Genomic DNA, 15,126 nt, shown 5'->3' with positions numbered 1-15,126 from the left:
TTGTGTTTTTAAGTTCGGTAAAAAGCTCGTTTATTTGATATTCAATAATTAATTATTTAAGAACAAATTACACAAATGGTCTTTAAGGTTTTGTTTTTTCACTAAAGTAGTCCTTACGAAACTTTTTCCTTCATATGGTACCTACAGAGCAAACTTTGCACACAAATGATCCTTATGACTAACTTTCTTAATAGATTTTGTTAACTGTATGTGAAAAGATGAAAATGCCCTTTGTTTTTATATCTAATATACAAAATTAAAATTAAAAATTATATTATATAATTACGCATAGGCTCATTTAGGCTTGCGAGCCTAATCGAACTTGATAGATGAAGCTCAGACTCAAGCTCCTTTAATAAATGAGTCTGAAACTAAACTTGAGCTCAGCTTGGGCTCGTTTAACTGAAGCTCAAGTCGAGCTTTTAATGAGTCGATCATGAGTAGCTTCGCTTGTTTACACCTCCTAATGACAACTATCAAGATAAAAGTTATTTAGTTATACCATGAAACCGTGAACAAGAGTATCAAATGCCAAGTTGCAATGTAAACCAACCGTGACAAAGAATCAAATAGATTTCATGTTTTGGAGGTCAACTACCAAGGCTTTTGCCTTCTTAGATGTCATATAGGTAAAATATAGAGATGAAAAGTAAGGACCTGCATATGGTGTTTATTTTGGAGGACCATATACAGGTTCTAGGGAGGTATATCATGGATATCATGATATGCATTTGCGGTCAAGGACATGTGTTGGTAATCTAATAAGTGATATGGAGTCTTTCACATTTAGAATAGGGCTCCATCATGGATCAACACTTCAACTCCTACATTTTTGCTTTGATTTTGAAAGAGAATTTTTATGTGATTTAACATTCCCCTTACTCCATGACCTTAAGAGAGTTGAGCATAATTGTGAAAACTGCAATTTTCGCCCAATTACAATGGTCACAGTCCTAATCCACGGTATACCAAACGTGATGCAACATATTTTGTCATGTCTTGTTGAGTAACAACTGGGGTTTAACCTACATTAATAATGAAGTCTTTATGTTATAAAAAATACACATTGCAAAAGAAGAAGCAAAACCCTGGTAGCTTCATTAAGGATTTTCCAGAATTGAAGGATAAGAAGCATCAATTTTACATATACGGGTTGAGGTGAATTAAGTATCTGTAAAATCCTAGAAACGAAGGATGACTGGAAATGAAGTCTCAACCTTGTTCTTTATAAGGTGTCCAAATCAATTTGCTAACATCAACCTCAAGACCACCACGACCAGCTGCTTTTAGATGGCGATCCAACACCTTTGGATCTGCACAGATCACATGCTGCCCTTTCCTGTACTGTATCAGTTCCAACGCCTGAAGGGTTGCCAATATGTCTTCCGCCCTGATCGCTGTCATGTCACTAAGCTCCTGTTCACATTATATATATAATACATAATCAGGGACCTGAGGGAGGGCATATTTGGAAATAACTAATAATAGCGACAAACCTTGATGGATATGTTTCCTTTGTGCTTTTTCAAAATGTCTAAAAGAACCCTGGTCCAATATCCCCTGTAGCTAAGCAATCCCAGGTCAGAAAGAGGCCTTTCAGGTGTCCCAACTTTACCTTCTTTCTTTGAAAGCTCATATGCTGCATCATATCCCACATCAAAAACATATTTTTTTTTTTATATATAATAAATTAAGGGAGTTGGCAAGAGGGAACTTACAAAATGCAATTAGGAATTTTCCATAGCCTTTCCTCTGATAAGGAGGAAGCGTTAGAATACATGCTAGATTGTATGACTCCTCTGAATGCTTTTCCTGTAATTACATAAACAACCCAATCAAACAAAATCCTTGCTACAAACTACAAAGTATTGTAAAAAGATGAGCAAAAGACAGAAATAACCTTGGAGAAATAGCCGACCATGTGGCATCCCCGATCATCACACTCACACAGCACGTAAAACAGAAACAAGTCAACATCATAGTAGAGGGTCTTGTGATCAAGAAACAATTTTGCAAGATAGCAGAGATTTTGGCCATAGACTTTGTTCTTTTTCCCATCAACCTGTTACAAAACACAACTGTTACTAACTAGTAACTTGTCATCTCTTGTTTACTTTTACAATTTGAGTTTTACTATTTATAGTTTATTTTCTACATTGATATTGGTTTGCTTTACTTATTTCCTGCTCTAATACCATAACTGTACACAATGTTTGATGAAACTATGCATTTATTTTCTGCTGTAAGACTGTAATATTGCACTTCTACTTCAAGTGTCTTTTTTTTATGTACATTTTTTTGTATGCACATGTTAGTGTCTTGGCTTGGCATGTATTAAAATGTCAAGGAAATATACCTCAAACATTGATAGAGTACCACTCCGATATATCTCATCACCAGGGGGATGTTTGAGATCACATTTTTTCTGCAAAAAAAAAAGACAAATGATTTTAGTATAACTTAATTGTTCAGTTGATTCTTCCACTTCCTTTTTAAATGCAAGAAACCAAAAGATATTATGTTAGATAAGTTATGTGTTGAAATATCTCTTGCTAGTGAACGTTTTAAGTTGAATAAAGACTAAATTACAAGATTGTCCCCTGTTTATCTTCAGAAGCATGGCATGTCATCATCTAAATTTAACAAATTATGAAAATGAAAGAAATTGTAGTAGCATACAACTACGCACCATATGTCTCTGAAGCTGTTCTTTGCGCTTCATGAAAGTGAGACAAAACTCACAAAAGTAGAGATTGAGGGAGTCATTGTATTCTGGTGGAAAGGGGGAGAAGTACCATGTCTCAATCTCATATCTTCCAAGTTCTATAGTTGCAATGTTTTTGACTTTGGTGAACTCTTCATGTTCACGTAAGCTGGCAGCATCAAGCTCTTCATGCCCCTGTATAAATTATAACCCAATCCAAAACTAAGGTTGAGAAGACCTCAATAGCCTTATTAAACTCAATAATGAAATAGCACAAACCTCAACATGAGTCTCATCAATCTTACGTTTCTGGTGGCGTGTCATTTTCAAACCTGTTACCTAAAAAACATCAATGCCCAAAGAAGGATATCAGGTAAAGTCTCTTTCAAAGTTCAGCATAGTGAATCAATATGTAAGGACTAAGGACAGCGTTACAATTTACAAGATGCTAAAAGACTAATTGAAAAACAGGAACAAAGGAGACATATATTACCTTGTCTTCCACCTTTTCATCAACATCGTTTTCTACTGAGTCAAGGTCAAGCTGCTCAAGTCTAACCCATTCATCAAGCCTCCTATTGACTGTCAGGAAATGAAGAGAACTCATCACATATCAAAAGCAGAAAACCACTATGCCACATACATACACTACTACTAGTAGTCACTACTGCAAAACATCAAGGGTCTCTTTCATTTGGTTGGACAGAATGAAGTGGAAGAGATAACTGAATGAGCAAGGTAATGGAATAAGTCATTACATTCCATGATCATGTTTGGTTGGCCTCTAAGAATGTATTCCATGGTACTATATGTAGCATAGCATAACTGTTAAATATTTTAAGCAGAGAAAGAAGAGCATAAAGCTTTATAGTCTTTTAAAGAAGCTAGGTAAGTTAGTAGCTCTCTGATGGAAACTGTCCATGCGTCAAAATGGAAGAATTTATGTTGGAGTTTCTTCACAGTTTGTTTGGATTACTTACTAACCAAGATTTGAAATAAATAACATGATTTGAATTAAGATAAAAGGTTTATCATAAAAGACACAAATTCAGATTTTGCACAAAAAATGAATAATATGGTGCCAATAGACCTATGTTTTTTTGTGGAAGCCATTACGGTTTTCATTTATTATGTTCAAAGATTTAAATAGCCTAAACAGTATTTTGATTTCTATTTCTACTGCCATGTAAATAAACTAAGACTGTTCCATTTTCGAAAAAAATAAATCTGAAAACTGAAAAAGCATTTAGATTTTGAAAACGCAAAATCTGTTCTTTATGTTCTGATACTTTTATTGTCCTTGACTCCTTTCATGCTATAAACTATACATAAGATAAACCATACTATAGAAACACTAATTGCTATAATAGAAATAATTAACCATGTACATGACTACATGGACTATATTTAATCTAAATGCATGAAACCAACTACCAAGGTCACTAGATCATGATGAATTGTATAAAACAAGTGTTTGATACTTAAATTGAACGTTAATAAAATAAGCCTAAAACTTGCAATTTTTATCTTAATCTACTAAAAGTATCCCAACGCGTCCAATATATCTACCTATTCAAACCTAGCTAAGTTCAGTTGCTACAACATAGTTAAACATTCTTTTTAGTCTTTCTGCTCAACTGGCCAAATAATAAAGAAAAAAAAAAAGTAACCTTCGCAACTTGTGAATTGCAAGCATAACCAGCAATTCTTAGAAAGCCCTGGTCATTCTAAGAAACCCCAATTTCATAAAACCTAAATTATCCGGTACAAAGAAACAGCCTAAGAAAGCAGAAAAAAGGTCCCTCCAGATAAAATTGGTACCACACGGAAATCATTGAACATATTGCAAAAAAGAAGTAGATAAAGGAGTCTATATCTTACACTCTGTGTAATGAACGTAGTACTCGTAGTCATTAGGCCCGCCGGTGTGAAGTCTACGACGCTCGATTACCTTGACGGGATGATGTTTTCCGTCCCGCCAACGGCAGAGAACGCGAGTACCCACTTCTAGTGGCTGCATAACGATGATTTCATACACAGACTGCTGCGATACGAAGTGGATCCTCGGCTCAAATTTTGATGAACTTATACGAGGACGAGGGTTGAAGAGTGGAAGGAATGGCATAATTAGCCCTTTAACTATTTCTCATCTTGCGGGATTAGTCCAATAGTTTTAACTTTTAAATCATTTTTAATTATGATCAAAATAGTTTTAGCTTCTACATCTTTAGTCCAACTTAACCACCGTTAAAATTGTAATTCTATAACTTTATCATAATTGTAAATTTGCAACACTTGTCCACTCATGTGTTATGAATATGTGATAGATGGAATACGTTCTATTCTTATCTTTGTCTGAAATTCAGCATTTTCGTCTTCTTTAATCAAGTTTTCTAAAAATGTTTTGATCAAAGTGTTTCGATATCATTTTTTTGGATGCAACTATATATACAAGTAATGCAACACAAATAAAAACATTTTTCAAACAGAAAGAAGCCCTAAAGCAAATATGATATGAAAATGTTCTATTTTGATGTCTACAGACGAATTTTGTCATTTATAAGGTAGGAGGGTACCGTTGCAGGTTGTACAAACGGAAAAATTCGGTACCTGTGGTATCGCCGGTTAACCATATTGGTTGAGCGGGTTCAACAGGTAACTGATATTGATTCGTTTTCACCAACGCATTCCTTTTGTCAATTCAATTCAAGTGTGAATGCATGAGAAATAAAGGCACTTGCATAATACAAAATAAAGCTGACCAATTTAACTTTTGCTTTCGCATTGACTCAGTTGTTTTTTTTTTGTATTGTACAAATCATGTGATGTTTCCGATTAAATGTTTGTGACCAACTTTATTGTATACAAGATTAACTAATTTATACAGAGAATTCTTCTGATCATTCACTTTTGACCATATTATTTTGAATGCATTTCATGTTAAATTATGCTGTCTTTTTTAAGTGTATTTTTTAAATTATCGTGTATTTTCTTTTTATTTATAGTGTGGTTTTTTAATTAAATGTTATTTTTAATATTACTTTAGAAATTTTTTATTGTTTTAAATTAGCAAATTTTTATTTTTAAATGAATAGAATGTTATGTTTTATTTTATTTTATATTTTCTAATTTAATTAAATGAAAAAATGATATTTGGCAAAGATAGGGTTTCCACGTGTTAAAAAAAAAAAAAAAAAAGGGCAATGGGTTGAATTATACTTAGTGAAATGTTTTTTGGAGCTCCAACATATGAAATCGTCTATATTCTTCATCGATATTCAGAGTTTATTTTACACGTAATCATTTGCAATGGAATCATTGTTGATTTACCTCATGGAGGATAGATAAATGTTTGGATTATTAGGATAACAGAAATTACTAAATATCTAACCTTATTACACGGAATCCCATTTTTTTAGAATGAGTTGAAAGAGTAGGAATTATCGGCAGAGAGGAAGCAAGAAATTGGGGTTTATCGGGACTCATGCTACGAGCTTGCGGAATACAATGGGATCTTTGTAAAGTTGATCATTATGACTGTTACGGTGAATTCGATTGGGAAGTCCAATGGCAAAAAGAAAGGGATTTGTTAGCTCATTATAATGAACTAAATGGTTATTGAATTCATTATTCTCCCTATTTTATAAACGGTTTAACATGTGTGAATGATTCATGAGCTCCAAGTTGGAAAGCTTTGAGAAAATCATTGTGTTGCCTAACACAAAGCAATACTTCTACTTTGCGTTCTTAATTAGGCGAACATTTTATATCATACACCATACATCATGGTGTTTGGGTTTTTGTATATATTCTTCAACTGAAACTGATTTCTGTTTTTCACATTATCAATCGTATTTGTATTTGTTGTTGAGTATAGTTTATTGTCTAGACAGCAAATTGGTAGTATGGTTTGTTGCTAATTTTGTTAAACGGATTCTTTCTGAGGCGTTTGATTTGTTTTTATAAAAATGGTAAGTGCACCCTTTGGACATAGCTAATCAGTGAGATGGTTTGTTACTAAATTTTATAAATGGACGCACGTTTGATTTGTTTCTAAAAAATGGGGTAAATTGCACACCCTCTATGTCCATGTTGAACCCGCCCCACAGCATATGATGTAGGGTAAATTATGGAGCAAGAACAACATTTTGGTGATTGGACATACAGGATTTTTGAACCTCAACCCGTTAACCGCTAGAAGTATATCACATGCAAGTGTTTGATTTGTTTCTATAAACCATGATTTGTTAGGTGTTTGCCTTTCTATTCCCGTTCATGTCAATTTAACTAAGCATTTTTCAAACTTGTTATCTATAGTTTTTTTCAATATTGTTTTTTATGTCATCCAACCAACACTGATGTAGTATGGCAATACATTAAATTTAATTTTAAAAATAAATAAATTTGATTTCAAAGCAAGTCCGGTGATAGATACACCAAATCTAATTGTTGATGATGACATGAAACTTGGGAGAGCAAATTTTACAAGTTGATGGATGGATATTCAGTTAGCCCAGTTTTTAGTTTGAGATCTGTAACCAAAAAAACAATAATACTCTTTCTTGTCCCACTTTATACGAACGAGTTAAAAGTCAAGTCCATCATGTCATATCTAACAAGTAGCAATCCAATCCATGGAAACGGGTGATGGAGATACAAATTATAAAACACAAGCAAGACAAGACTAGCATATCCATCCATCTTATATCCTTTGGGGTTTTCTCCAAAATAGAATATATATATATATATATATATATATATATATATATATATATATATATATATATATATATATATATATATATATATATATATATATATATATATATATATATGTTTATTATGGCTTTGATGTATCGTCCTTGTTGCTCATATGAGGAGTATACTGGCTTGTTGATGATGGCGAATACCCAGGAGCACTAGGCGAGTACCCAGCACTAGGGCTGACAAAACCCAAAACCACATAACATGTAATTTTATTAACAAATTCTTTTATTATTAAAAAAACAATAATAAATAAAAAGTTACCTGTATTGTGGTGAGCCTGGGCTGAAGTCTGGACTCACACCGGCGTTGTAAGGACTGCACAAAAACCAAATATGAAACGTCCATCATCTCTACTCTCAATAATAAATATACAACAACAACTAAGATAAGATGTAATTAATGTACCTGGTGGGACTATATGTAGGGCTGGAAGGAGAGTAAGACGGAGATGTTGGAGAATATGATGGCGATGTGGGGCTGCAAACATTTTAACAAAAAACACACACATCAACAAACATAATGCTTTTTAAAAACAACAAGACACTGGTTGGTTGGTAATTGGTACCTGTAGTTGGGGGATGTAGGGCTGTATGGACTACTAGGAGAATAAGCCAACGAGGGGCTGTACTTAGCGGATGAAGGGTTGTAACTTGGTGAGGTGGGACTGTAACTTGGAGAAGTAGGACTGTAGCTTGGGGAAGTAGGACTGTACCCAGGTGAAGTTGGGCTGTAAGCAGGGGAGGTTGGGCTGTAGGAAGGGGAGGTCGGGCTGTAGGATGGTGATGTTGGGCTGTAGGAAGGAGAGGTCGGGCTGTAAGAGGGTGAGGTTGGGCTGTAGGAGGGTGAGGTTGGGCTGTAGGATGGTGATGTCGGGCTGTAGGAAGGAGAGGTCGGGCTGTAAGCCGGAGAGGTCGGGCTGTAAGCTGGCGATGTAGGGCTGTAGCTAGGTGATGTGGGTGAGTAGCTTGGTGAGGTAGGGGAGTAGCTAGGTGAAGTGGGTGAGTAGGTAGGACTTGTTGGGCTATAACCGGGTGAACTTGGGCTGTAAGTTGGAGAGGTGGGACTGTAACCCGGAGATGTAGGGCTATAGCCCGGTGAGGTTGGGCTATAACCAGGCGAGGTGGGGCTGTATCCCGGAGATGATGGGCTGTACCCGGGGGACGACGGGCTATAGCCCGGTGATGAAGTTGGCGAAAAACCCATCCCACCAACATAAGGCGAAAACTGTGCATCGTTAATCGGAGACAGCCGTAGATTTGGGCTCAACAGATAATTCGTGGGAGACATTGCACCATCGTGGAAAGGAGTAATGGGGGACCGCCCAGGTGTCATCCCGATATCCAGCCCGTCCATGTAACTCGGAAGCTGAACATCAATCGCTTGCTGTAACATCTCTTCGTTCAACAACAAAGCACAGTCTCCGGTCCCAATAGGAGCAAGCTGCCCCAGCATTATGTTCTCAGTAACACCCCGGAGATAATCGGTTTCCGCATAAACCGCAGCATCAAGAAGAATATCAACCGTTTCTTCAAACGAACACCTCATCATGGGGCCCGTATCATTTCTGTTGATCCCGTGTCGTGTGATAGCCATAAGATGCCCACGGTACGTCATGGTATCACATAAAATAGCCAAATGTCGGTAATTCACATACGACCCATCAAACGAAATCACCACCCGAAGTTCGTCCAGCAACGACCTTCTAACAGCTTCAATCCCAAGAACCTCAATCACTTCAATCAGATGATTACTGGTGGATCTCAACGCATCCACGTCTTCATGACACATCACGGCTAAAAGATTCACACCTTCTGTATCCAACATCCATTCGTTTTCGGGCTTGAACCCTTCGTTCTCATCAAACTTGTTGACTTTCCCTGATTTGATAAACACCTTGTTGATATCGGGAATCCCACGCAACGCCATTTCTGTCAACATATTACTTTCAATCTTTTTAAGGAAGACATCGTCCTCAGCCGATTCGTCTTGCATTTCGCCTTTCGGGGCTTCATCATTCATGATACGTATTCTCAAAATCAACTTTTCAGCATTGTCATCGTTAAATATACATGTCAAATCATCGTCGAATTCAAGATTGATCTTTTCAGCAATATCCGCCATGCTCAGCTTCTTGTCAACCATCATCTCACGATTCAACTCAATACGGAGCAACCAGGGAGATATCTTATCCGGGTCGATCTCTTCATCGGGCATTTCATAGTAAGATTTGACAAAGTCAACATCTTCTTCGATGATTGTACTCATGGGATCCGGGTCATACCACACTTCAGTGGCTTGAGTCACACTCCGTAGTGTGGTGTACTCCAAAGCACACTGCACGTTTTTGGCCCGATCTTTTGTTTTACTAACCTCAGGCTTCAAATAGACTGACAACGAAGGGGTTTTGATCTTCTTAGCAACATTGATAATCTCCCTCAATCGGGGTACACCCAGGGTAACATTCTTAGCACTCACACCAGCATAATGGAAGGTGTTTAGGGTCATCTGTGTCGCAGGTTCACCGATAGACTGGGCCGCAACACACCCAATCATTTCCCCGGGTGCAACAAGCGACTGCAGGAATCTGGACTCTATCTCACCGATAACCCATTCAAACGCCTCACGGGTCAACCTGTACTCACTCAACACCCTCTTGCTAGCAAAAGTACTACGAAGGAGAATATTGAAGAAAAGGGTGGCGTTCTTTTGGGCTTCAATACTCAACTGATCATCACCCGGGACAACACGCAGCCTTTCTTGAAGCTTATCAACAGCTTCCACGATTTCCATAGGATGCATATCAGATGGCCTTCTCAAATCAACCTTGAATGTCTTTTGTGCATTCCAAATCAACCTTTTGAGGTTTACAGGCATGGGCCATGTGTTGTCACCAGTGGTGGCAATTTCAGTTCCAAGCTGGACACGATCGGCTTCTAGTTTTTGTACTTCGGCATCGAACACGTTCCGGAACTCCCGGATTGTTTTCAAATCCTCCACATGTTCTGGAAGCATGTAACTTGGATTCCAGTTTTCATCATCAATTTCATACTTGAAAAGCCGATCAAACTCCTTTTTCTTGATTTTCAAAGAATCAAGTTTCTGAGACTCGATCCAAACCGCATCCATTCCATCTTCTCCATAAAGAAACTGGATAACATCACCAAGAGAGTTCCTCACAGTACCATCATACTTCACCATGATGTCTTCCATAGCTTTCACCAGTCTCCTCTGAATATAACCAGTTTCTGATGTTTTCACAGCAGTATCAATCAGACCTTCTCTACCTCCCATGGCGTGAAAGAAGAACTCTTGTGGTGTCAAACCTCGAAGATAAGAGTTCTCCACAAACCCACGACTTTCAGGTCCATTATCATCTTTTGTGAAATGAGGAAGCGTTCGATCTATGAACCCATACGGGATTCGTTTACCCTCAACGTTCTGTTGTCCCACACAAGCAGTCATTTGAGATATATTGATGAAACTTCCTTTGGAACCTGCTGTCACCATAGCCTTGAGATTGTTGCTTTCTGATAAACTTTTCTGAGCACTACTTCCTGCGTCATCACGAGCCTTGTTCAGGACCTGAACACAATTTACACCATGTTACTATTTCATAATCACATAACCAGTGTAGTGTAGCCATGGTGATTGTGGAAGTTATCACAATGAATGGGGGTAGTACCTGATTCACTCTGTTTTCAAATGACTCCATCATAGTTCGACCAGGCTCTGGCTCCAGCTGTTTATCATGAGCAGTTCTAATAAGTTCTTTCACCTCATTCTTGGCTTTTGAAATAGTTTCATTGATGGTTTCCATGGTTGCTGCATCAGCAATGGTGTCTCCAATGCCAATGCTGAACCCTTGTTGCAAAAGCCAGTAGTTAACAAGCCACTGGGTATGTCCAAGAAACTTGCGGGCAGCATCTGGACCAACTTCCTCCCTGTAACATGAATGAATGGATGATTATAAACATAAATTACACCCACACCAACTAATTACTAATTACCATGTCACACAAGTACAGAAAGAGAAAACACACCAGATGACATGTATCAAACTCCCTGTAGATGCACCGAGGGTTTTTTTACAAAGGGTGCCAGTTATAACCTCTCCCTTCTCTATTCGAACTTGAGTATCACCCGGTGTCATATGCCCGGTTTCAGTTTCCGAATGCCAAGCTGCTGTCCTAATCAGATTGATCTGCTTTGGAATGATGAGATTGAACACTTGTTTCCCAGTCCATAAAGGTCTAGGTTTCAGAATGGTAGGTGTTGGTACTTTTCCATCAAAATCCTCCCACCACATCAATATGTTCATGAAAACATCCTGCATATCAAACAAGGTCATCAAAGGTCAAATCAAAGATGTTTAACTATCATCTCGAAAGTCTTGAAAGGCTTAAAAGTATCACCTTTTCAATAAAAGTATCTCTCTTGGTGACTTTACGACAACCTAAGAGTGTATCCTGCACGATACCCATAACTGGCCGATTGGCCTGAGGTGATACTATGCATTTAGGCACCATCATCAGCTCCAGAACCTCTGCTCTTGTTTCAAATGACTGAGGCACATGCATGTTCATTTCATCTCCATCAAAATCAGCATTGTATGGTGAAGTGACAGATAGATTTAACCGGAAGGTGGAGTATGGCATGATCTTGATCCTATGCCCCATTATAGACATCTTATGCAGACTCGGTTGTCGATTGAAAAGCACAAAATCTCCATCATTCAAGTGTCTCTCCACCTGTGTAGGATAACAAGGTTATCAAGAATGATAAGATAATCAAGGAGATACAGAAGGTACAACATGCCTTGTATCCAAACTCCAGATGATGATCACTACTTTTCTTCAAGTAACGAAGATCAAGCCTTTGACCATCGTCCCTAATAATATACTTGGCTCCAGTTTTACCAGGGGGAGGATGAGGACCATACTCAACAAGCTCCTTCAGCCTAATGGAAAATGGAAGAAAAAACAAGTTTAACTAAAACTCAAATGGGAAGAAGTAGAGAAAAAGATAATAAAGTGAAGAAGAAGAAGACCTTTCTATGTTATAAGGAGTAACAGTCTCAGGATAAGTAAGATTCAAAGCAATACTCCATGGTACTCCAAGTTGATCAATGTTAATGGTTGGATCTGGAGTGATGACTGTACGTGCTGAAAAGTCAACACGCTTCCCCATCAGATTGCCTCTGATCCGACCCTCCTTTGCCTTGAGCCTACTGCATATGGATTTAATAGGACGCCCTGACCGTTGTGTAGCCTGTAGGTGGGATGAACAATATTCCATGTGAGGACAATGTAACTATACTACAACAAATGTGTAATTTGATATTGAATAGAAACTTATATATATACCCTTGGTTGACCAGGAAGCTCATTGTCAAAATATGTAGCAACATGGAACTGAAGTAGCTGTGCAAATTCAGAGATTATGTGTGCAGGAGCTCCATTCCTTTCTTGCCTCCTAAGATTCTCATTGTGTCTGATGATCATGGCCAGTTGATGAGTCAAGTCATCCTGTTTCAGACATGAGTACAAATAGTAAGTCGAATGAAATCTTGACTAAAAAGAACCTAAACAAAGAAACTTGCCTCACTACGAGCAGATGTATCCATCATCACAGATGGTCTGACTGGGGGTGGAGGTATTGGAAGAACCTGCAGGATCATCCAATCTGGACGAGCATATTTGGGGTTCAAACCCAACAATATGCAGTCTTCATCACTAACCCGCTTCAATACACTCAGAACCTGGAATATATTGATGCTTATGAGCCATTATAACACAATAGTTCACTATGTAAACGTAATGTGGAGTTCCAGAATGATACTTTTTCTGCAGAAAGCTGTTGCTTTCTTTCAGCCGGCTCAGGAAGCTGTTCTGAGTCATCACTTTTCTTCTTCTGAAGCTTGTATTCTGCAACCATTTTCATACCTTCAATGGTGATCTTTGGTTGCTGTGCACCACAACCACCCCGGCTCTTCTTAACTGGTTCATCCGTATCCTGGTTTTGAGAATCAATCTCATCACCACCATCACATTTAGTTTTGCTCTTGCACGCATCTAGAATCTTCTTAAGCCTGTTTTTTGGGTTTCTAATTTTTTGGGCTTGCTTGAATTTGTGATCCTCCTGTAGAACCAGAAACAATCAAAGGACATCAAGATTTAGACATACTAGCATACAGAGTTCAATGCACATGGTCATAACTCATAACACTAACAAACAGATTGTAACAAAATACTTGTTTCAATTCAAGCTATAAAACAAACTTCATAAAGAATATTGAATCTACATAACTCCAAATAACCCAAATTGCATTTTTATAGAGTACCTCATCCGCAAGTATTTTTGAGCAATTGAAGCACACGCATCGCATAATGCTGAGTACTGTCTTCATAAATCCAATATGAAACATAGGTTTGGCAAGCTCGAGATGCCCAAAATGACCAGGGCACTCGGCCATATTAGCCATACATGTCTCACATTTCATTTTCCGATCAATAGTCCCAAGCCTCGGGTCACTAAGTCCCGCTACCTTGGGCTTCCCTCTTTCTGTCGTTTCACCATGCTCTATATGCACAACAGACATTTGTCTCTGCAACAAGAAACATAAACAATATAAGCCATGATGATTCTTGCGTTGTTCTAGTTCTACTCCCACAAATACAATAACAAAAAAAAAAAAAAAACATCTACTCAGTCAAGCCCTCAGCTCAAGACAAGTGGTTACGACTAACTATAGGACGCCAATGATGATCACTAACAAGAAACAATGAAAACTCTTCCTAACCTCAAACTTTTCATGCAAACACCTCTAAACCGAAAAAAAAATTGTTATCAAGACCACACAAAAGACAACACCAACTGACGAAAGACCGAATGGATTCTGGAATTCCGTATACAATGACCAAGAAAAGCAACGGAAAGGGAAGAAATCGTTATTACAATTTCATCAGGACTGAGGATGCCGAACTGAACCAGCCGGACTTTTGCAACCTCTGCCGGAGAGTGCGGGAACCGTATATCCATTACTGTTGCTCTGTAGCCAGATCGACCAAATTTGCAGACGAAAGTCAAGAAAATTAGGGTATCGAAATATTTGAAGAGGGTTGAGCGAGTTTATAATTTTGAATTAAAATTTTGATTCGATCTATGGAATGATTTAAAAGTTGGATTGATTGCGAAGGTTTTTCGCTTCACTCTTGTGAGAGGTTCGTTTTTCGCTCTCGGGATCTACCGAGGAGCGTTGCATCAAGAATGAAGGATGGAGGACGGAGAAGGGTATTTATAAGCGGATACAGCCGGTTATGCCCTAGCAGTTGCTTCGAGAGATGGAAATTACCGTAATGACCTCTATAGGGATATAGTCGGTCTTTTGGTTGTGGATGAAAAAGAAAACAATGGTAAATTACTTGGTTCCCAAGTAAATTATTTTTTTAATAATATTCAATAAAGATTTAAAGAATAATACAAAAATTAACCTTATGTATGATTACATAAAACAATCAAAACTAAGTATTTTTTAAAAATACCATGTAATCTCAAAATACTTGTCTTAGAACCAAGATATACTGTGTTCTAACAATTTTATTGTTTTTTAGGTTAAACGGTTTACATATACTGCATGTTGTGGGTTGATACGGCAG

The 15,126-nt window shown here is 37.7% G+C and overlaps 2 protein-coding genes across 2 annotated transcripts; both read right to left on the bottom strand.

Moving 5' to 3' along the window:
* Positions 1 to 999: 999 nt before the first annotated feature.
* LOC111916785 (histone acetyltransferase of the MYST family 2) lies at positions 1,000 to 4,775 on the bottom strand. The gene is made up of 9 exons (XM_023912445.3): positions 4,586 to 4,775; positions 3,198 to 3,286; positions 2,984 to 3,043; positions 2,690 to 2,899; positions 2,357 to 2,425; positions 1,901 to 2,062; positions 1,719 to 1,812; positions 1,497 to 1,639; positions 1,000 to 1,416 (listed from the first exon to the last, which is right to left on the bottom strand). Exons 1-9 carry the CDS (start codon positions 4,722 to 4,724, stop codon positions 1,213 to 1,215), a joined length of 1,170 nt encoding a protein of 389 aa, XP_023768213.1. The 5' UTR covers positions 4,725 to 4,775; the 3' UTR covers positions 1,000 to 1,212.
* Positions 4,776 to 7,249: 2,474 nt separating this feature from the next.
* On the bottom strand, positions 7,250 to 14,745 carry LOC111916783 (DNA-directed RNA polymerase II subunit RPB1). Its single transcript, XM_052768690.1, has 15 exons — positions 14,426 to 14,745; positions 13,812 to 14,075; positions 13,310 to 13,609; positions 13,071 to 13,229; positions 12,835 to 12,996; positions 12,519 to 12,739; positions 12,287 to 12,428; positions 11,884 to 12,219; positions 11,512 to 11,798; positions 11,154 to 11,412; positions 8,037 to 11,053; positions 7,877 to 7,948; positions 7,733 to 7,786; positions 7,540 to 7,647; positions 7,250 to 7,479 (listed from the first exon to the last, which is right to left on the bottom strand). The coding sequence occupies exons 1-14, from the start codon at positions 14,507 to 14,509 to the stop codon at positions 7,545 to 7,547; spliced, it is 5,460 nt and encodes a 1,819-aa protein (XP_052624650.1). The 5' UTR covers positions 14,510 to 14,745; the 3' UTR covers positions 7,250 to 7,479; positions 7,540 to 7,544.
* Between the last annotated feature and the right edge of the window lie 381 nt (positions 14,746 to 15,126).

The sequence above is a fragment of the Lactuca sativa genome, chromosome 1 (assembly GCF_002870075.4).
Source record: "Lactuca sativa cultivar Salinas chromosome 1, Lsat_Salinas_v11, whole genome shotgun sequence".
NCBI lineage: Eukaryota > Viridiplantae > Streptophyta > Magnoliopsida > Asterales > Asteraceae > Lactuca > Lactuca sativa.
This window is presented reverse-complemented; position numbering and strand designations above follow the sequence as displayed.